This window comes from Aquarana catesbeiana, linkage group LG09, assembly GCF_042186555.1.
Source record: "Aquarana catesbeiana isolate 2022-GZ linkage group LG09, ASM4218655v1, whole genome shotgun sequence".
In the NCBI taxonomy this organism is placed as follows: domain Eukaryota; kingdom Metazoa; phylum Chordata; class Amphibia; order Anura; family Ranidae; genus Aquarana; species Aquarana catesbeiana.
In genome coordinates this window covers 120,417,441-120,441,324 of record NC_133332.1, presented here as the reverse complement: position 1 = coordinate 120,441,324, position 23,884 = coordinate 120,417,441, and the positions used below count along the sequence as shown (strand labels likewise).

At 43.6% G+C, this 23,884-nt stretch overlaps 1 protein-coding gene across 14 annotated transcripts in view; it reads left to right on the top strand.

Annotated features, from left to right (window-relative positions):
• The window catches only part of MAP7D3 (MAP7 domain containing 3), a 221,947-nt gene that overhangs the window by 65,576 nt on the left and 132,487 nt on the right, over positions 1–23,884 (top strand). For all 14 annotated transcript variants that reach the window (XM_073599218.1, XM_073599216.1, XM_073599207.1 and 11 more), the window contains exon 5: positions 18,990–19,095. In XM_073599218.1, the coding sequence (XP_073455319.1) occupies positions 18,990–19,095 (106 nt within the window). The remainder of the gene's footprint in view (positions 1–18,989; positions 19,096–23,884) is intronic.

The following is a 23,884-nucleotide window of genomic DNA, read 5'->3' as shown; positions in this document are numbered from 1 at the left end:
ATCATCTACTTTTATCTATTCTGTACGTATTGGTGGGCTTATAGCTAGCCATTTTCTCGCTATTAGTTTCTGCGCTAGAAATGGACACCTAATTTAATGTCATTTGCCTTCTGTTTGCTATCCCTTCTTCCCCTATATACCCCAAAATACATATTAATATGGAATCTAATCCAAGAGTGACTCCAAAGATTGAATTCATTGTGTCGATAACCTCCCCCCAATATCTATGTAGTTTTGGGCACCTCCACATCATTTGAATGAGATCTCCATTCAAATCTCCACATCGTGGGCATTTAGCATCTAGTCTCCGTCCAAACAAGAATAACTTGCAGGGAGTATAATATGTTATGTGAAGTAGCAACAAATGCGAAGTTCTCTGATGGAGATAAGGGTACTAGTGGTCCGGCGTTTAATATACATTTCCACTGCTCCTCCGTTATCTCGCCTAGGTCTTCCACCCATCGACGACTACAAGAAGGTTTTTCCTCCCCATTTATCGCCACTTCACAAATATTTCTGATATCAGTCCTTTAGACCTGCATCAATGACTTTACCAAGAGTACCAATCCCGCTCCATTTCAACAGCTTTTCTTTAAATTGTTTATCCAGCGCGTGTCTACTTAATAAAGATTTATATAATGACTGTCTCAGGATTTCATATTCCTCTCTAAGCTCTTGAAACGTTACGGTTAGACCAATCTCACCAAACCACACCTCTCCCATTCCTTACTTCTCTCTAGTTTCAATTTCTTGTAGGTGTTTATTGTTCCATATGGGTGAGAACTCAGTATAGCCCTGGTATCCCAACGTCCCCTTGGCTACTTTCCACAGCTTTTTAACCACTTGCCGACCGCCGCACGACTATATACGTCGACAGAGCGGCACGGGCAGGCAAAAGGACGTATATGTACGTCCTTGCCTGCCCGCGGGTGGGGGGTCCGATCGGACCCCCCCCCGGTGCCTGCGGCGGTCGGCAAATCTCCCCCGGCGATCGGAGGTGAGGGGGAGGCCATCCATTCGTGGCCCCCCCCTCGCGATCGCTCTCAGCCAATGGGATCATTTCCCCGCCTCTGTATTGTACACAGAGGCAGAGGAAATGATGTCATCTCTCCTCGGCTCGGTATTTTCCGTTCCGGGCCGAGGAGAGAAGACTGCAATGTAAGTGCACCAACACACTACACACAGTAGAACATGCCAGGCACACTAAACACCCCGATCCCCCCCCCGATCGCCCCCCAATCACCCCCCCCCCCTGTCACAAACTGACACCAGCAGTTTTTTTTTTTTTTTTTTCTGATTACTGTATTGGTGTCAGTTTGTGACAGTTACAGTGTCAGGGCAGTGAGTGTTAGGCCCCCTGTAGGTCTAGGGTACCCCCCTAACCCCCCCTAATAAAGTTTTAACCCCTTGATCACCCCCTGTCACCAGTGTCGCTAAGCGATCATTTTTCTGATCGCTGTATTAGTGTCGCTGGTGATGCTAGTTAGGGACGTAAATATTTAGGTTCGCCGTCAGAGTTTTATAGCGACAGGGACCCCCATATACTATCTAATAAATGTTTTAACCCCTTGATTGCCCCCTAGTTAACCCTTTCACCACTGATCACTGTATAACTGTTACGGGTGACGCTGGTTAGTTTGTTTATTTTTTATAGTGTCAGGGCACCCGCCGTTTATTACCGAATAAAGATTTAGCCCCCTGATCGTCCGGCGGTGATATGCGTCGCCCCAGGCAGCGTCAGATTAGCGTCAGTACCGCTAACACCCACGCACGCAGCATACGCCTCCCTTAGTGGTATAGTATCTGATCGCATCAATATCTGATCCGATCAGATCTATACTAGCGTCCCCAGCAGTTTAGGGTTCCCAAAAACACCGTGTTAGCGGGATCAGCCCAGATACCTGCTAGCACCTGCGTTTTGCCCCTCCGCCCAGCTCGGCCCAGCCCACCCAAGTGCAGTATCGATCGATCACTGTCCCTTACAAAACACTAAACGCATAACTGCAGCGTTCGCAGAGTCAGGCCTGATCCCTGCGATCGCTAACAGTTTTTTTGGTAGCATTTTGGTGAAATGGCAAGCACCAGCCCCAGGCAGCGTCAGGTTAGTGCCAGTACCGCTAACACCCACGCACCGTACACCTCCCTTAGTGGTATAGTATCTGAACGCATCAATATCTGATCCGATCAGATCTATACTAGCGTCCCCAGCAGTTTAGGGTTCCCAAAAACGCAGTGTTAGCGGGATCAACCCAGATACCTGCTAGCACCTGCGTTTTACCCCTCCGCCCGGCCCAGCCCACCCAAGTGCAGTATCGATCGATCACTGTCACTTACAAAACACTAAACGCATAACTGCAGCGTTCGCAGAGTCAGGCCTGATCCCTGCGATCGCTAACAGTTTTTTTTGTAGCGTTTTGGTGAACTGGCAAGCACCAGCCCCAGGCAGCGTCAGGTTAGTGCCAGTAGCGCTAACACCCACGCACGCACTGTACACCTCCCTTAGTGGTATAGTATCTGAACTGATCAATATCTGATCCGATCAGATCTATACTGGCGTCCCCAGCAGTTTAGGGTTCCCAAAAACGCAGTGTTAGCGGGATCAGCCCAGATACCTGCTAGCACCTGCGTTTTACCCCTCCGCCCGGCCCAGCCCAGCCCACCCAAGTGCAGTATCGATCGATCGATCACTGTCACTTACAAAACACTAAATGCATAACTGCAGCGTTCGCAGAGTCAGGCCTGATCCCTGCGATCGTTAACAGTTTTTTTGGTAGCGTTTTGGTGAACTGGCAAGCGCCAGCGGCCTAGTACACCCCGGTCGTAGTCAAACCAGCACTGCAGTAACACTTGGTGACGTGGCGAGTCCCATAAGTGCAGTTCAAGCTGGTGAGGTGGCAAGCACAAATAGTGTCCCGCTGCCACCAAGAAGACAAACACAGGCCCGTCATGCCCATAGTGCCCTTCCTGCTGCATTCGCCAATCCTAATTGGGAACCCACCACTTCTGCAGCGCCCGTACTTCCCCCATTCACATCCCCAACCAAATGCAGTCGGCTGCATGAGAGGCATTTTTATGTCCTCCCGAGTACCCCTACCCGACGAACCCCCCCAAAAAAGATGTTGTGTCTGCAGCAAGCGCGGATATAGGCGTGACACCCGCTATTATTGTCCCTCCTGTCCTGACAATCCTGGTCTTTGCATTGGTGAATGTTTTGAACGCTACCATACACTAGTTGAGTATTAGCGTAGGGTACAGCATTGCACAGACTAGGACACACTTTCACAGGGTCTCCCAAGATGCCATCGCATTTTGAGAGACCCGAACCTGGAACCGGTTACAGTTATAAAAGTTACAGTTACAAAAAAAGTGTAAAAAAAAAAAAAAAAAAAACACAAACAAAAATATAAAATAAAAAATAATAGTTGTCGTTTTATTGTTCTCTCTCTATTCTCTCTCTCTCTATTCTCTCTATTGTTCTGCTCTTTTTTACTGTATTCTATTCTGCAATGTTTTATTGTTATTATGTTTTATCATGTTTGCTTTTCAGGTCTGCAATTTTTTATACTTTACCGTTTACTGTGCTTTATTGTTAACCATATTTTTGTCTTCAGGTACAGCATTCACGACTTTGAGTGGTTATACCAGAATGATGCTTGCAGGTTTAGGTATCATCTTGGTATCATTCTTTTCAGCCAGCAGTCGGCTTTCATGTAGAAGCAATCCTAGCGGCTAATTAGCCTCTAGACTGCTTTTACAAGCAGTGGGAGAGAATGCCCCCCCCCCCCCCACCGTCTTCCGTGTTTTTCTCTGGCTCTCCTGTCTCAACAGGGAACCTGAGAATGCAGCCGGTGATTCAGCCAGCTGACCATAGACCTGATCAGAGACCAGAGTGGCTCCAAACATCTCTATGGCCTAAGAAACTGGAAGCTACGAGCATTTTATGACTTAGATTTCGCCGGATGTAAATAGCGCCATTGGGAAATTGGGGAAGCATTTTATCACACCGATCTTGGTGTGGTCAGATGCTTTGAGGGCAGAGGAGAAATCTAGGGTCTAATAGACCCCAATTTTTTCAAAAAAGAGTACCTGTCACTACCTATTGCTATCATAGGGGATATTTACATTCCCTGAGATAACAATAAAAATGATTAAAAAAAAAAAAAAATGAAAGGAACAGTTTTAAAATAAGATAAAAAAGCAAAAAAATAATAAAGAAAAAAAAAAAAAAAAAAAAAAAAGCACCCCTGTCCCCCCTGCTCTCGCGCTAAGGCGAACGCAAGCGTCGGTCTGGCGTCAAATGTAAACAGCAATTGCACCATGCATGTGAGGTATCACCGCGACGGTCAGATCGAGGGCAGTAATTTTAGCAGTAGACCTCCTCTGTAAATCTAAAGTGGTAACCTGTAAAGGCTTTTAAAGGCTTTTAAAAATGTATTTATTTTGTTGTCACTGCACGTTTGTGCGCAATTGTAAAGCATGTCATGTTTGGTATCCATGTACTCGGCCTAAGATCATCTTTTTTATTTCATCAAACATTTGGGCAATATAGTGTGTTTTAGTGCATTAAAATGTAAAAAAGTGTGTTTTTTCCCCAAAAAATGCGTTTGAAAAATCGCTGCGCAAATACTGTGTGAAAAAAAAAAATTAAACACCCACCATTTTAATCTGTAGGGCATTTGCTTTAAAAAAATATATAATGTGTGGGGGTTCAAAGTAATTTTCTTGCAAAAAAAAATAATTTTTTCATGTAATCAAAAAGTGTCAGAAAGGGCTTTGTCTTCAAGTGGTTAGAAGAGTGGGTGATGTGTGACATAAGCTTCTAAATGTTGTGCATAAAATGCCAGGACAGTTCAAACCCCCCCAAATGACCCCATTTTGGAAAGTAGACACCCCAAGCTATTTGCTGAGAGGCATGTCGAGTCCATGGAATATTTTATATTGTGACACAAGTTGCGGGAAAGAGACAAATTATTATTATTTTTTTTTTTTTTTGCACAAAGTTGTCACTAAATGATATATTGCTCAAACATGCCATGGGAATATGTGAAATTACACCCCAAAATACATTCTGTTGCTTCTCCTGAGTACGGGGATACCACATGTGTGAGACTTTTTGGGAGCCTAGCCACGTATGGGACCCCGAAAACCAAGCACCGCCTTCAGGCTTTCTAAGGGCGTAAATTTTTGATTTCACTCTTCACTGCCTATCACAGTCTCGGAGGCCATGGAATGCCCAGGTGGCACAAACCCCCCCCAAATGACCCCATTTTGGAAAGTAGACACCCCAAGCTATTTGCTGAGAGGTATAGTGAGTATTTTGCAGACCTCACTTTTTGTCACAAAGTTTTGAAAATTAAAAAAAGAAAAAAAAAATTTTTTTTTTTGTCTTTCTTCATTTTCAAAAACAAATGAGAGCTGCAAAATACTCACCATGCCTCTCAGCAAATAGCTTGGGGTGTCTACTTTCCAAAATGGGGTCATTTGGGGGGGTTTTGTGCCACCTGGGCATTCCATGGCCTCCGAAACTGTGATAGGCAGTGAAGAGTGAAATCAAAAATGTACACCCTTAGAAATCCTGAAGGCGGTGATTGGTTTTCGGGGTCCCGTACGCGGCTAGGCTCCTAAAAAGTCCCACACATGTGGTATCCCCGTACTCAAGAGAAGCAGCAGAATGTATTTTGGGGTGCAATTCCACATATGCCCATGACCTGTGTGAGCAATATATCATTTAGTGACAACTTTGTGCAAAAAAAAAAAAAAAAAAAAAATAAATTGTCACTTTCCCGCAACTTGTGTCAAAATATAAAATATTCCATGGACTCAACATGCCTCTCAGCAAATAGCTTGGGGTGTCTACTTTCCAAAATGGGGTCATTTGGGGGGGGTTTGTGCCATCTGGGCATTTTATGGCCTTCAAAACTGTGATAGGTAGTGAGGAGTAAAATCAAAAATGTACGCCCTTAGAAATCCTGAAGGCAGTGATTGGTTTTCGGGGCCCCGTATGCGGCTAGGCTCCCAAAAAGTCCCACACATGTGGTATCCCCATACTCAGGAGAAGCAGCTAAATGTATTTTGGGGTGCAATTCCACATAGGCCCATGGCCTGTGTGAGCAATATATCATTTAGTGACAACTTTTTGTAATTTTTTTTTTTTTTTTTTTTTTTTTTCATTATTTAATCACTTGGGACAAAAAAAATGAATATTCAATGGGCTCAACATGCCTCTCAGCAATTTCCTTGGGGTGTCTACTTTCCAAAATGGGGTCATTTGTGGGGGTTTTGTACTGCCCTGTCATTTTAGCACCTCAAGAAATGACATAGGCAGTCATAAATTAAAGACTGTGTAAATTCCAGAAAATGTACCCTAGTTTGTAGGCGCTATAACTTTTGCGCAAACCAATAAATATACACTTATTGACATTTTTTTTACCAAAGACATGTGGCCAAATACATTTTGGCCTAAATGTATGACTAAAATTGAGTTTATTGGATTTTTTTTAGAACAAAAAGTAGAAAATATCATTTTTTTTCAAAATTTTCGGTCTTTTTCCGTGTATAGCGCAAAAAATAAAAACGGCAGAGGTGATCAAATACCATCAAAAGAAAGCTCTATTTGTGGGAAGAAAAGGACGCAAATTTCGTTTGGTTACAGCATTGCATGACCGCGCAATTAGCAGTTAAAGCGACGCAGTGCCAAATTGTAAAAAGTGCTCTGGTCAGGAAGGGGGTAAATCCTTCCGGGGCTGAAGTGGTTAACCAATTCAAAGGTGGGGGATTTAAATATAAAGGATTCAGCTTCTAAAGCTTCCATTAAAGTATTATGATTTGTTCCCAGGAGCATAATTTTCCCATTTGTGTCCCCCTCCCTCAGGAAGATTACATCCTCTCAAGTGCTGCAGTTGTGCTGCCAAGAAATACCTCCAGGGGTGTGGCACCGCCAAGCCCCCTTTATCCTTCGGCTGCTGCAGCACCCGTAATCCTATCCTAGGTTGTGTGTGTGTGTCCCCCCCCCCATATATTAGCTCCCTAAAATTTACATCTATTTTCCAAAACCACTGTTTCAGTATCCAGATTGGCGAGTTGTGTATTATGTAGAGAAGTTGCGGCATCCACATCATCTTTTATCAGGTTGCATCCACCCACTAATGACAAAGGTAATTGGAGCCACGCCTTTCCCTTAATGTAGTCCCGTTTAGATAGATAGCTTTAAAAATAATAGTAATATATTGTTTTAGATTTATGGTTATACTCCCAGATATATATTTTTATTAACTATTTCCATCTGTGGAACGCCTGTAGGCAAAGGAGCCTCCATAGGGTCCACTGGTGGAAGCATTGACTTTTCCCAATTTATATTTAAGACAGAGATCTGTCCAAAGTTTTCTATCATCTCCATCGCTGCACTTAAAGAAGAATAAGTGTCCTTTTTAAATGTACATCATCTGCGTACGATACTATTTTCTCTTCTCCTCCTGATATTCTCTTAAACCCTTGGATAGTTAGATGATCTAATGGCTATAGCCAATGGTTCCTTCGCCAGAGTGAAGAGCAGGGGCGAGAAATGGCGCACCTGTATCGTTCACCGCGTCAACGGAAATGTTCCTGAACACTAGTTATTTATTTTAACTGTAACCTTGGGTGCCCCACATAAGTTTTATCCAGTTAACAAACCCTGGGCCAAGACTAAAAGCCCTGAAGACCTGCGCTAGATAATGCCAAATGGCATTATCTAATGATAAATGGCTCTTGATCCTGTATTAATCGTTGGAACTTAAAGAATCAGACATTCATACTAGTTGCCCTACGTGATATGAATCCTGATTGATCAGGATGTACATATTTTTGTATTGTCCTTTTTAACCTAGTGGCCATTATCCCCGTTAGGATCTTGACGTCAGTACACAGGATTATCGGCCTGTAGGAAGAAGGATTGAGTGGGTCCTCCTCCTCCTTTGGCAATACTATAATAGTAGATTCCATCATTGACGCAGGTAGCCAACCCCCTTCCATAGCTACATTCAAGCACCTTCAATAAAACCTTCGTATTTTTTTGTATATCTCTGCCGGCAAACTGTCCGATCCAGGAGACTTCTAACATCTCCCTTTCCTCATTAGTGAGGTTTGGAATTTTCAAATCCCGAAAGAAGCTCCACATCTCACCCTCCACCTCTTGGCCCTGGGTACTATTGTACAACATTTCATAATATGCTTTAAATTCATCTGTCAAGTGTATAAGCGGTAACCCTTCCATTCCCTGTTTTAATTGATGGAATAACCATGGTAGGCTTGTTTGCTTTCACCAGTAGAGCCAATAGATGTCCCACACTTTCCCCCCAAAAAGTTGTTTCTGAAACAACTGCTTGTTTTCTGCCTTTGTGAGGAGTATTTATTTGTTGTTCATTTATTCAGTTTGCTAAAATTTCTGCAGATTGTACCTCTATATATTGTTTTTCTGCTTCCATAACCCTTTGCATAGCAGTTACATCCTGTTCTCTTGTTTGCTTCTTTATTTATTCCACACTCTGTATTGGTATACCCCTAAGGAAGGCTTTGTGGGAGTCCCAGACCACCCCCAATGGTGCTGTGCCAAGATTTATAATTACATAGTTACATGGGTAATCAGGTTGAAAAAAGACACAAGTCCATCTAGTTCAACCATAGAAATAAATAAATAAAAAATATCATACAATCCCATATACACAATCCTATACCCACAGTTGATCCAGAGGAAGGCGAAAAACCCCTGCAAAGCATGATCCAATTTGCTACAGCAGCGGAAAAAATTCCTTCCTGATCCCAGAGGGCCAATCGGTTTTTCCCTGGATCAACTTTAACTATAAATGTTAGTACCCAGTTATATTATGTACCTTTAGGAAAGAATCCAGGCCTTTCTTAAAGCAATCTACTGAGCTGGCCAGAACCACCTCTGGAGGGAGCCTATTCCACATTTTCAGAGCTCTTATTGTGAAGAAACCTTTCCGTATTTGGAGAAGAGATCTCTTTTCCTCTAGGCGTAAAGAGCGCCCCCTTGTCCTCTGTGTTGACCGTAAAGGGAATGAATAACAACACCAAGTTCACTATATGGACCACTTATATATTTGTACATGGTGATCATATCCCCCCTTAATCTCTTCTTAAAAGAGAATCAATTCAATTCCTCTAATCTTTTCTCATAGCTGAGCTCCTCCATGCCTCTTATCAGTTTGGGTGCCCTTCTCTGCACTTTCTCCAGTTTCCCTATATCCTTTTTGAGAACTGGTGCCCAAAACTGAACCTGCATGTTCTAGATAAGGTCTTACTAATGATTTGTACAGGGGCAAAATTCTCTTTCTCTCTCTCTCTCTCTCTCTCTCTCTCTTCTCTCTCTCTCTCTCTCTCTCTCTCTCTCTCTCTCTCTCTCTCTCTCTCTCTCTCTCTCTCTCTCTCTCTCTCTCTCTCTCTCTCTCTCTCTCTCGCTCTCTCTCTCTCTCTCGCGCTCTCTCTCTCTCTCTCGCGCTCTCTCTTTCTCTCTCGCGCTCTCTCTTTCTCTCTCGCGCTCTCTCTTTCTCTCTCGCGCTCTCTCTTTCTCTCTCGCGCTCTCTCTTTCTCTCTCGCGCTCTCTCTTTCTCTCTCGCGCTCTCTCTTTCTCTCTCGCGCTCTCTCTTTCTCTCTCGCGCTCTCTCTTTCTCTCTCGCGCTCTCTCTTTCTCTCTCGCGCTCTCTCGCGCTCTCTCTTTCTCTCTCGCGCTCTCTCTCTCGCGCTCTCTCTCGTTTTCTCTCTCCCATACCTCTCTTAATACAAGAAAGGACTTTGCTTGCTTTGGAAACTGCAGCTTGGCATTGCATGTTAATATTGAGCTTATGCCCAAGTGCATAACATTACATTTATCAACATTAAACCTCATCTGCCACATAGTCGCCCAATTAGACAGTACATTGAGGTCGGCTTGTAAATTGGAGACATGCTGTAAGAACGTTAATCCACTGCATAGCTTGGTGTCATCTGCAAAGACTGAAATGGTACTTTTAATCCCAAACCCTATAATTTTCTCTTTGGCATATTGTTAACAGCAGTGGTGTGTGGTCTCATAGACCCCTGGGCATATTTTTAATATGACATAGTAAGTCTTCACTGCCTAGAGCTAAATCAATCCTAGAGAGTGTATAACAAGTTTTTGAAAAAAATTAATATTGTTGTTCCATTGGGTTTCTCAATCTCCATCTGTCTTTTAACCCTATTTCATTTACTAGCTGGTAAAACATATGATTGGTCCCTTTGAACCTGTGATCTTCCCAATGGTACCCATCTATATTCCCATCCAACACTGCGTTGAAGTCTCCCATCACCAAAATTGTGATGTTGGGTTTATCCGAAATTAAACAATATCAGATTGTATTTTACTTCAAAAATTTAAATGCAGGCGGGATGGATGTTGACCAAAATACATTCCCTATTTTGAAGAGTACAGTAAAGAAAACATACCGGCCCTAGTCTATAACAGCCCGTCTGCAGGAGAACACCACCCCAGTGCCAATCAGAATACTCACACCTCTTGAGTATGAAGTGTCCACTGAGTGATACTGTGTTTGAAATTTCCTCTTTTTTTTAAATACCAAGTTGTTTCTTTTGTCAAATGTGTCTCCTGCAGACAGAATACCACAGCATTATATATTTCTATAGTGGTAAAGACTGCTTTTCTCTTTATCGAATCTCCTAGCCCTTGAGCATTCCAAGAACATATATTAAACCATTTAGCTTGCATCCTCTAAATCATAAAAATTAAAAGCATATTTATTCTACTAAATATATTTTCTTCTCGTGTCATTAAACAGTAAGTCCCTCAACTCTCTCTTTTCAACCTCATTATTCACTATTCATATGTATGTGAATAGTGTTATATAAATTTTGTGTACCAATAACATATTTATACACACACACACATTTATTTTTCCATTGTAGTGCATTTGTATATCCATTACCCAATACGCTAAAATACCTACCATCTATTTTCCCATATTTCAAAACTTAAAAAAAAAATTCAAAGAAATTTATGAAAAAAATGTAGCTGCCCCCTCCCGCCCCTTTGTATTCTCAATAGAAACAAATCGCTGTTGTTGAATCTCATCCACTCCTTCACTTAGACACATTTTATTAGATCTCATATTCAATTAGTCTGTAATTTCCCTTCATTTTTTTTTCCAGCCACACCAATGCTTCATTTGATTTATTCAAGAGAAGTATTTTCCCAAAAGCTGTTATGCGCAACCACTCCGGATACAGCATGGCGTATGTAATTTTCAAGTGCTGTGGTCTTTTTAATCTCCAAAAATGTTGCCCTTTTCTTCTGTAATTCTGGAGAAAAATCTGAATATATTGAAACTCTGGCTCCATTGTAGATTGTCTCTCTTTTCTCTTGCCTTTTGTAAAATAATGTCTCCTATCACTGTAAAAGCGCATCTTGGCCAAAAAGGGCCTAGGTTGACCAACTGGCAATGGTACCCTATAGAGGATTCTATGTGCTCTCTATAGCATAGAATGATGAAAAAGAGATTCCTTTCCAAAAATTTCTAAAAGCCATTTTTCCATGAATCCTGTAGGACTCGAGCCCTCACACCGCTCAGGCAGTCCCATCATTTTCACGTTATTCCTACGTAGTCTATTTTCCATATCCTCTATTTTAGAGGAATACAAGTTGACTTTTTCACTAATTGCCTTCATTTCTTGTTTTAATTGATTAATATCTTCTATCAGACTAATCCTCCCCTCCAAGGCTGTGGTCCTTTCCCATGTTTTTTTGTGCATCGTGTCTTAAAAAATGTATTTCTTCTCTTATACCCTTTTAATTGATCTGACATTTCAAGCATTGTTCAGTGCATATACCACTTCTTTCAAAGATGGCTCCTTCTCTGTTAAAGCACTGGCTTCAGATAACGTTGATGATTCTGCGAGTTTTTTTTTTTTCATTTATAATTCAAACAATATGTTATTTATGAAAAGAGGAAAAGAAAAAAATGGGGGGTCCACAAGGATATACACATCCATCCACCGATCAATGGACCTTATTTGTCCTCTCCTTTTTACTTCAGTACAGTTGGTTTAGATTTTAAATTACCAGTCTCTTTTTCGAACAGACCAGGGATTTTTCACACAGCAGCTATATTCAATAACCATAGTACAGTAGAATTACCAGGTATGTTGATGTACTCGTGTCCTTCCCCAGAGAATCATATTTTTGTGCTCTCCGTCACACCTCTTCTCTTAAGCTGAAGACACAGATGAGCCCAGCGACGTCTTCCCCATTCTCTCAAGCAGAGCAACAAGATATGAGCTGAGGACACAGTCCAGTCCCACTGCACTTTCTCTCAGACAAAGCACTGGGACAATAGCGCAGCTTAACACAGGATTCAGCTAAGCAGAGCAGTGTCCTCAGTAGTCGCACTGGATCACCACACACACAACCCCCCCCCCCCCGACCTGGTCAGTGAGATGGAGACCACGGCGCTCTTTCATCTCGCCGCTCTATCTTTAACACTGGTCCGTGGTTCTCACTTCAACCTTCAGACAGTTCTTGACGCCACGGCTAAACAAGTATATCTGGAGCGGGAGCTTAGAAGCAGCTACACTCATCTCCCCACATCCTCGCCTAGCCACGCCCATTTAGTGTATCTTTTTAAATCAAAAGAATATGGTTTGACAAAGTTAATTTTCGTAGGGCACACAATCACATGTTGCCTCTTTTTGTAAACTATAAGAGATATGGTTGTGATGAGTAATTGTCAAGCACCTCATACCTTAGTTACAATGAGGGGAAAAAAGTATTTTATCCCCTGCTGATTTTGTATGTTTGCCCACTGAAAAAGAAATGATCAGTCTATAATTTTAATGCTAGGTTTATTTTGACAGTGAGAGACAGAATAACAAAAAAAAAAAAATCCAGAAAAACACATTTCAAAAATGATAAATTGATTTGCATTTTAATGAGTGAAATAAGTATTTGATCCCCTATCTGCAAGATTTCTGGCTCCCAGGTGTCTTCTGTACAGGTAACAATAAATAAGCATTTACAGTATAAACTAAAGTAAATAGTAGCGCTAAACAGTATAAATAAACCCAGTGACAGATGATGGTGATTAACACTAATACATAAACAACTAATAATAAAGTTTGTGCAAAAATAGTCCATAAATGAGACTGGATTGTCTCAGACAAGAAAATCTGCATATATCCTGATGTGAGAGCTTCAAAACTTTCACCACACCGCGCGCACTCTGTGTTTCCACTCCCCTTTGGTTAAAAACTCACCAAATGACAATGCCTTGCACTCTCATGCTCGGCAAAACAGCATCAACCCTTACAGGGTTAGATATATCCAGACGTGACACCCGAAATCATGGACCCTCCATATATAATGAAACAAAGAGCTCCAATAGTGCAGTATCATTGTAAAATGTTTATTCTATTAAAACAGCTTCAAACATTGCACTAACATAAGCTCAAATCAATGAAGCCTAGAGGCATCCACTTGCAGCAGCAAGTACTGGTGTAATGTGGTCTCAGTGGACACAGCATAGGTGAACTAAATCTCACCAGCAAAAGATTGTGATCCTCTGAGCGCCACTTCCGGTATAGTGTCAAGTGTGAAAAACTGGTTGGCGTATAGCCACTTCCCGATGTTTCCTCATAACGACTTACTCATGGAATTCTCAATCTTTTGCTGAAGAGATTCAGTTTACCTATACTGTGTCCGCTGAGACCACATTACACCAGTACTTGCTGCTGCAAGTTGATGCCTCTAGGCTTCATTGATTCGACCTTATGCGAGTGCAATGTTTGAAGCTGTTTTTAATAGAATAAACTTTTTATAACGATGCACTATTGGAGCACTTGGTTTCATTATATATGGAGGGTCCATGATATCGGGTGTCACGTCTGTTTTGCCGAGCATGAGTGCAAGGCATCGTCATTTGGTGAGTTTTTACCAAAGTGTAGTGGAAGCACTGAGTGAATGCAGTGTGTTGAAAGCTTTGAAGATCTCACATCAGGATATATTTAGCTTTCCTTGTTTGAGACAATCCAGTCTCATTTATGGACTATTTTTGCACAGACTTTATTATTAGTTGTTTATGTATTAGTGTTGATCACGATCACCTGTCACTGGGTTTATTTATACTGTTTAGTGCTACTATTTACTTTAGTTTACACTGTAAATGCTTATTCATATTTATTTTTCATTTAAAGTAGCAGCTGTTGCACGTTTGGGTTACTTTTGGCGCAGTGTGGTACTTGAAGAGTGGGTGTAGGGATATTTTTGGACCAGTTTTGGTGTATACAGGTAACGAGCTGAGATTAGGAGCACTCTATTAAAGGGAGTGCTTCTAATCTCAGCTTGTTACCTGTATAAAAGACACCTGTCCACATAAGCAATCAGATTACAATCTCTCCACCATGGCCAAGACCAAAGAGCTGTCCAAGGATGTCAGTGACAAGATTGTAGACCTACACAAGGCTGGAATGGGCTACAAGACCATCACCAAGCAGCTTGGTGAGGGGGTGACAACAGTTGGTGCGATTTTTCGCAAATGGAAGATACACAAAATACCTGTCAATCTCCCTTGGTCTGGGGCTCCATGCAAGATCTCACCATGTGGAGTTTCAATGATCATGAGAACAGTGAGGAATCAGCCCAGAACTACACAGGAGAATCTTGTCAATGATCTCAAGGCAGCTGTAACCATAGTCGCCAAGAAAACAATTGGTAACCCACTACGCTGTGAAGGACTGGAATCCTATAGCTCTCGCAAGGTCCCCCTGCTCAAGAAAGCACATGTACAGGCCCATCTGAAGTTTGCTAATGAACATCTGAATGATTCAGAGGAGAACTGAGTGAAAGTCCTGTGGTCAGATGAGACCAAAATCAAGCTCTTTTGCATCAACTCAACTCGCCGTGTTTGGAGGAGAAGGAATGCTGCCTTTGACCCCAAGAACACTATTCCCCCCATCAAACATGGAGGTGGAAACATTATGCTTTGGAGGTGTTTTTCTGCTAAGGGGACAGGACAACTTCACCACATCAAAGGAATGATGAACTGGGCTATGTACCATCAAATCTTGGGTTAGAACCTCCTACCCTCAGCCAGGGCATTGAAAATGGGTCGTGGATGGGTATTCCAACATAATGACCCAAAACATACAGCCAAGGCAACAAAGGAGTGACTCAAGAAGAAGCACAAGAAGGTCCTGGAGTGGCCTACCAGTCTCTAGACCTTAATCACATAGAAAATATGTGGAGGGAGCTGGAGGTTCGAGTTGTCAAACTTCGGCCTCGAAAAACCTTAATGGTTGTTAACCCACTTCTATGAAATTATCTTATCTCCTCTGTACCTTTTTAATAAGATCCCTGTGTTCTGTAAAAAATCTACTGACCTGTACTGATATAAGTTGTGCTCTGGGTGCACAGCTGATTCCTCTCCTCCTTCTCTCTCTGTCTCACAGCTGCTGTGGGCAGGGCCAAGCCATCCCGCTGACATCAGCGGGGAGGAGTGGGAGAGGAGAGACAGAGCCGACAATCAGCTGAGTGCCTGGAGCCACGCTCATGCAAGGTACAGATCGGCTAATTTTTTACATTAAACAGGCACAAGGACACAAGTTAGTAAGGTACAGAGGAGATAAGAACATAGAGCAGATAGCGAGGTGGGGGGGGGGGTTCTGGTAAAAGCAGGGAGGGGGAGGAGGACAGAGGACTCAGACACAAGGAGAGCTGCAGACAGGAGAGCTGTGGCTGATGGAATCGTGCAAACAGACCACATGGTATCAGGGGCTCAGCAGCCAATGATTATCATGGTCTGTTTGAAGGTGGGTGGTATAGCCAGGCAGGATCAGCCAGGTTTTTTGGGGTATACAGGGGCCCAATGGCACAGCACGAGCACTGTGCTGTATAATATGCTTTTAAAGGAACAGAATCAGGGTTTTTTTTTTGAGGGGGGGGGGGGGGGGGTTAACCTACGTTTTAGTGACTTTGAGATGATCTGCAAAGAGGAGTCAGACAAAACCCTTGCTGGCAATCACAGGAGGTCAGATGTTTCTTGCAGTTGGCCACCAAGTACTAAGTCCTGTTTTGTGAAAGGGTCAAATAGTTATTTCACTCATTTAAAATGCAAATCAATTTATAACTTTTTTGAAATGCGGTTATTTGGATTTTTTTTGTTGTTGCTCTGTCTCACTGTTAAAATAAACCTACCATTAAAATTATAGACTGATCATTTCTTTGTCAGTGGGCAAACGTGCAAAATCGGCAGGGGAGCTAATACTTTTTTCCCTCACTATATGCATGCCTGGAAAACGGCAACAAACTTCAGGGGTCTGTGGACGGAGGGCTTATCGGAATCCGGGAACCCCCTTTAATAAGGGGGCCCCCAGATCCCGGCCCCCCACCCTATGTGAGTGAGTATGGGGTACATCATACCCCTACTCATTCACCTGGGGAAAAAAGTGTCAATAAAAAAACACACTAGACAGGTTTTTAAAGTAATTTATTAGGCAGCTCCGGGGGTCTTCTTCCGACTTCGGGTAGTCTCTTCCGACTTCTCCGCTCTCTCCAGCCTCTTCTTCTGCTCTCCGGCCTCTTCTTCTGCTCTCCGGCCTCTTCTTCTGCTCTCCGGCCTCTTCTCCCGCTCTCCGGTTCTTCTGCCGGGCACCTCCGCTATCTTCTGCTCTTTTGCTAGCGGTGGCCCACTCTTCTCCGTTGTCTTGTTCCCTCTTCTCTTCTTCCGATGTTGACATGACGCTCTCTCCCGCTGTAATGCAGTGTGCGAATTGCACAATGACTTATATAGGCATCGGGCGTGATGGGACTGTGAAGTCATAAGGGGCGGGGTCACCCAGTAACCACGCCCCATGTCTATATAAGTCGTTGCTAATCGCAGGTTCTTTTGAGACATCAGGTTTCCATTAGATCCCTGATGTCTTCCCTGCCCTCCACTGAAGCTAGATGATGGCATGCCAGTCCTGGGCCCAATGTAGCCAGGTATACGTAGCGAGGGGCAGTCATAAGGGGATGTGGTACATTTGATGATATGTGGAAGTGATCAGGTGGCCACCCAAATCACTTTCACCACAAAGCCCATTGCCAGCTGAACAAATTTAAAAGATAAGTTCACCTTTGGGAACATGTTTTAGGGTGGAACATGTAACAGGTTATCACTCCAACAACTCTCTACCTAATGTGCCCCCCATATCCCCACATCCAATTTGCAATAGCAGGAGATTTTGAAGGCTATGAAGTCGGTTCACATATATCCGCTGCAGTTCCGGTGAAAATTTGCACAGGGGTCCTGTGAGTCTTTTGGTCCATTTAAGATCTGAATTCAGCCAAAAATTCAGGCTGAAATGAGGACGCACCGAATCCCTGCGGTAATCCGCATGCGAAGATAGTGTGAATCCAGCCTCAAACACATTTCTGACTGTTTAAACTCTACCAGCTGCAATTTACAAACTGCACTGGTAGACAAGTGGTTAAACTATCCAGTTAATCAGGCAGACCTTTGCACTAGTTAGTAGATCTAAAGGAGAATGCAAAGTCAGGTTGTAACGTGTGGTGATCTTTCCACCAGCCTAATTCCATAGAAAATGGCAACAGTGGAAATATCACTACAACATATCCAAAGCTGTGGTTCCTAGAACCAAGTGGCCCCCGAGATACGGGGCCCCAAATTCGGTTCGGAAAATGTCAAGCACTTTTCTGCGGCAGAGAATGACATTTTCTGAACTGATTTTGGGGCCCCGTATCTTGGGGCCACTTGGTGCTAGGAACCCCAGCTTTGGATATGTTGTAGTGTTACTTCCACTGGGTTTGCACACCACATTTGGGGTTCTTAGCCCCAAATGGCCCTGAGATACAGGGCCCCAAATTCGGTTCAGAAAATGTCATTTTCTGCTGCAGAAAAGTGCTTGACTTGAGTATAAGCCGAGGGAGGCACTTTCAGCACAAAAAAAGTGCTGAAAAACTCGGCTTATACTCGAGTATATACGGTATATCTGATTTATTCTGGCTTTGTCAGAATGTAAATGTCAGGTAATACTTAGTGCATTTACATTTCCTCTTGTTTCCTCTATTCATGTGACATCTGCAGTTGACCTTCTCAAATCTGTTCCTTTTCTTTTTTTTTTTTTTTTTTTTTTTTTTTAATGGTTGCAAAATAATTTTTTTCCTCAAGCCACACAATAGGTGCCTTTGGGGGGGTCACCAAAAGCTCTTGGGTTATAGACTGAACTCGATATAAATAAATATGTGGTTTATTTGCCAAGGATGACTGCATACGTTCATTCCAAATGTATATGTATGTTTTTTGGCAAATTATGCTAAATCAGAACGTTTCCCATGCTGTTTGGGATTGGTCATTTGCATTGACTGAACATAACCCAGAAATATTCCCACTATAAATTAATTACCAACTCCTAATTACTGCCATCATGTTCACCATATTATAAATTATGTCAATGCCATCAAACCCATAATGAGTGATCCTGGTTTCATTAGAGGATTATAAATATGCCCCTTAATCACTGGTATGAATGTAATTTCATCCAAATAGATGTGCATAGATTTGCAGAATAGTATATTCCAAATAGGTCTGTAAGCTAGAGTTTGTCTTTTTTTAAATTCTCTTTGGATCATTTCCTGCAGAAACGTATGAATCTGTCATGTCACTTATAATTGATCCTAATAAAGATATCACATGTTCATATATACATAAAAAAAAAAAAGATTGTCCTTAGAAAATTAGTACTTCTTCTATAGTATTGTGAGATGCTGCAATGAGCAAAACAGACATGTTTTGTCTGGTAATATTCAGGGGCTGCTGGAGACCTAGCAGTTGGATCCTTATGATAATTTTGGTGCAGTATTATTGTGTATGAGGGAGGGTTTTGTAAAGTGACAATCAGGAGTAAATGTACGTTTTAGGTGTTGAAGTCTCATGATATATTGTAACTAGATTACTTTCTTGTTGTAGGAACGCAGAGAAGCGACCTTAAGACGTACTCTTGAGCGTAGTAGCCAGTTAGATCAGAGGCAAAAACGATGGTCATGGGGTGGAGCGGGAGACGGAGATAAACCCAGTAAGTATGGTTATAATGTGTTTTTCTTTTCTTTTCTTCCCCCCCATCTTTTGTCTGAATAATTTAAACATGATTATGGTAAAGTGGCATAAAAATTATTTCCTCCTCCTTTTTTGAATACCACAAAAAATAAAAAATACTGGGACTTTTTCTGGTGCTACAAATAGATATACAGCATATAAGAATACATTAGAACTGTCCTTTTATTGTACAAATCTCATAGAAACGCATAGAAGGAGAAGGAAATGGGTATGTGCAACCACGTCCCTGACACACCTTTTCTGGGATGATTGGTTGTCCTCCATATTGTAAGCTGAGATCCATCATTCTTCAGGTTGCACTTTACTTTTAGGGGTGTTACCTGTCCTGGTCTGAAACACTAGGTTCCAAATTTGCCTCCACCACTTTCTCATATCCTCATAAGATTTCCATATTCCTTGGATCTCTTGGTGGCTGTTGCCCACCCCTCACTTAGACTGCTTTTGGAGGACCCAGATGTTTAAGAATTACCATATTACCAAAATAAGATTTTTGTAAGTACAGTACTGTAAAATCTTTTTCATGAAGTTTGTTTAGGAACACAGGTTCCACTCTTGTGTTGTTGGCCTTATGCACTGTTTGCTCACAAAACTGAAGCATGGCGGTTGGAGGTGAAGGTTATTCAGAGGCTAGCTTAAGGTTTTTTTTATTTTCCAATTTCCAAAATTCCTAAAGCAGCAGTATATTTCAAATGTCTAAAGAATTACCATGTTCTTGTATCCTTCAATGGACTTCAAAGACGTTTTTACAGTAACTACAAAAATCCTATTATATGCACTAATAGCTGCTTCACACATTAGGACAGGTGAATATTAGAGCCCTTGCACACTGGGGCGGTTTGCAGGCGCTATTGCGCTAATAATAGCGCCTGCAAACCGACCTGAAAGTGCCGCTGCTGTGTATCCAGTGTGAAAGCCCCGAGGGCTTTCACACTGGAGCGGTGCGCTGGCAGGACGGTAAAAAAAGTCCTGCCAGCAGCATCTTCGGAGCGGTGAAGGAGCGGAGTGTATACCGCTCCTTTACCGCTCCTGCCCATTGAAATCAATGGGACGGCGCGGCTATACCGCCGGCAAAGCGCCTCTGCAGAGAGGCGCTTTGTGGTGGTATTTAACCCTTTCTCAGCCGCTAGCGGAGGGTAAAACCGCCCCGCTAGCGGCCGAATACCGACGGTAAAACGCCGCTAATAATAGCAGCGTTTTACCGCCGACGCCGCCCCCGCCCCAGTGTGCAAGGGCTCTTAGGGGTGCTGAAATTAATCGCAGCATCTTTTTTTTTTTTTTTTTTTTTTGGCGGGTGATGTCATCCCAACTTGCCCCGCCCTTCCCGGGAGAGCGCCCCGAGCATATAGTTGTTGAGATAACTGTTTTAATAAATCCCATGTTACAATCCATGGAGCTACATACTACATTTCTCAGTGTGTATACACACACGCTGCTCATGTGACTGCCCAGCCCGCCTCTCTTCTCTCCTGACGTCAGCGGGGAATTCTTAGCACTGAGAATTCCCCGCTGACGTCAGGAGAGACGGGCCGGGCAGTCAAATTAGCAGCATGTACACACACTGAGAAATGCGGTATGTAGCTCCATATTTAAAAAAAAACACATACAGTGGGGCACTTAATGAATTGTAACACGGGATTTATTAAAACAGTTATTTTAAAAGCAGTACGTAGAGTACATATGAGTTTGTACTCTACTTACACTTCGTACACGCACTGTGCTGACAGTTCTTCGTTTGCACATTCCACTGTGTTAACGCCCAGTGTGCTGGAAGGTGCAAACGGGAAAGCCCAGGGGAACTTTTAGCACAGTGACAACACAGGGAACTTCACAGGGCTGTTTGTCAGCTGTGGATTCTAATCCCGCCTGACCTCCCAGCAGCAGTGTGAATGCCTGTACCCTGTAGTGCACCAGATTAGTGCACTTTTTAACCACTTGCAGATCAGCTGCTGTCATTATAGTGCGGCAGGTTGGCATGATCCCGCAAACTGTCATAGCTATACATTGGCCCCTTTAAGGGTAATAGCAGGCGTGCGCGCGCCCGCTGCACAGCGGGGGTGCCGATGCTCGTGACTGGCGGTCGTGATGACCACCGGCCATGAGCGATTGTGGTCACGAGAGGCAGAACAGGGACATGTGTGCGTGAGGAGAGAGAGATTGCGAGTTTCTACGAGCTGGGAATCATGATCTCTCATCTCCTATAGTCAGTCCCATCCCCCACAGTTAGAACACACACCTAGGGAACACAGTTAACCCCTTGATCGCCCCCTAGTGTTAACCCCTTCCCTGCCAGTGACATTTATACAGTAATCAGTGTGTTTTTATAGCACTGATCGCTGTATAATGTCAGTCGACCCAAAAAAGTGTGAAATGTGTCCGCCAAAAAAAAATAATAAAAATGTCTTAAATTTATCCCCTATTTTGTAGACGCTATAACTTTTGCGCAAACCAATCAATATATGCTTTTTGTAAAATTTTTTTTTTTTTTTTTTTTTAACAAAAATATGTAGAAGAATACATATTGGCCTAAACTGAGGAAAAAATGTGCTATAAAAAAAAATATTGGGGATATTTATTACAGCAAACAGTACAAAATATTATTATATTATTATTATATTATTTCAAACTTGTCGCTTTTTTATTTATAGTGCAAAAAATAAAAACCGCAGAGATGATCAAATACCACCAAAAGAAAGCTCTATTTGTGGTAAAAAAAAAAGGACATCAATTTTGTTTGGGTACAACATCGCAGGACCGCACAATTGTCACTTAAAGCGACGCAGTGCAGTATCGCAAAAAATGGGCTGGTCATTGAGCAGCCAATTCTTCCGGGGCTGAAATGGTTAAGTGAGTGAGATTATTTTTAATCTAAAGTAGAGTTCCAGTCAGTTTTTTGTTTATTAACAGTTAGCAGCTACAAAAAGTGTAGCTGCTGACTAAAACACACACTCGCCTGTTCCACGATCCAGCGACGTGGTCGCCCAAACCCTCCTTTCTCTCCTCCACCTGTCCGCGGCGCTGGCATTACTACTGTGGGCACACGGCTGTAGCAGCTTGCAATTTCACAGCTAGGTGCGCATGTCTCACTGCGCTGAATGTCTGGGCAATCTTTTGGGACCTGTGGCGTGTCCCAGGAGATTGCAGGGAGGGAGGTGCTGCCTAGGCGGTCCGAGTGGAAGTGGGAGCTGAGTACCTGTCAAAACTAGGTAAAATAAAATATGTTTATACAGAAAGCACTATGACTTCCCCAACCCTGCACTCCAGGAGGAGACAATCACACCCCCAACCCTGCCATGTACACAGCACAGGGGATCTTCTACCTCTGATATTCCTCACCTGCAGGACTCCATGATGACCATCTTAACACCCTCCCTTTGATTCTTCCATCCTTAATTCCCCACCTCACCACCACCATTTTTATCTTTGAACTCTTCCATTCTTCTGTTCCTATCCATGGATTCCTCCATCTCCATCCCCATACTCTTACATCCTTCAGTTTCTATCTCCAGACTCCTCTGGCCTTCCATTCTCTATCCATGGATTATTTAATCCCCAGACTCTTCCATCCTTCCTTTCTTATTCATAGATTCTTCCATCCTACAGTTCCTACCCCTCCCTCATAGCCTGGACTCTTCCATGCCCTTGTCCTGCTATATGCAGGGAGTGTCTTTCTTCTTCTTCTTCCTTTTTATCTGCTTAAAAAAAAAAAAAAAAAAAAAAAAAAGAGTTCTACTATTCATTTTTTGGATGATGGATTAAACAGTGCTCTCTGAGATGTTCAGAACTTGGGATATCGGGGGGCGTGTCCGGACGTCGAGGTGGGTGGACGTGCTGCAGAGGAGCTCCGCCGAGTCCTCTGCAATCCGGAGCCATCCGCAGCCTATACAGCCTAATATCTGCCCCCATCTGTGCCCCACGACTGTCAGGGGCTGGCTGCAGTACTTTTGGGGCAAATACAGCCAGCGGATTGGCCTGGTCCAAGGCCGCCGCCGGCCCTGCACTGAATGCCAGCCGCCATCTTGCGGCCTACAGGACAGCCGGAATCCCCGGTCTCGCGTACCGCGATCGGCGGTGCGGGGGGTGCCCGATCGGCCTATAATTAAGTCAGCTGCCTCTGGAGCTAACAGCTGTGGACCCCGGACACCCGCGGCCTACTAAACGCCGGCTGCCATCTGGTCCCAGGCCGCCGCCGGCCCTGCACTGAACGCCGGCCGCCATCTTGCGGCCTACAGGACAGCCGGAATCCCCGGACTCGAGTACCGCGATCGGCGGTGCAGGGGGCGATCGATCGGCCTACACTCACTCGGCCTACACCCAGGACTGCTGCTTCTAGAGCTGACGGCTGTGGGCCCCAGATACCCGCGGCTTACAGCGGATCCGAGGCCTGGGGGGCCTACAAGACTACTGGACCTTGGGGCCGCAATCGGAGGCACAGGCGCCATCCAGCAATCCATCCTATACGGTGGACACCCCTCCACTGCCCCAGAGACTAAGGTACAGGCTCTTTTATTATTTGGGGACATCCAGCACTGGCCGCCATCTTGCGACCTAACAGTGAAGTCGGGCCCACACTGTAAAGGGACAAGTCATATCTGGACTGTGCTCTCCTCCCTGTGCATCTGCACACACAATATTTAAAAGAGCCACCTGCACTGGCAGGGGGACATTGCTGCTTTCTCGGGCCTGCCCCTCCCCCCCCCCCCCCCCGACCCCCCCTTTTTATATGGAGGAGGGGGCTTCGATGGAGAGCA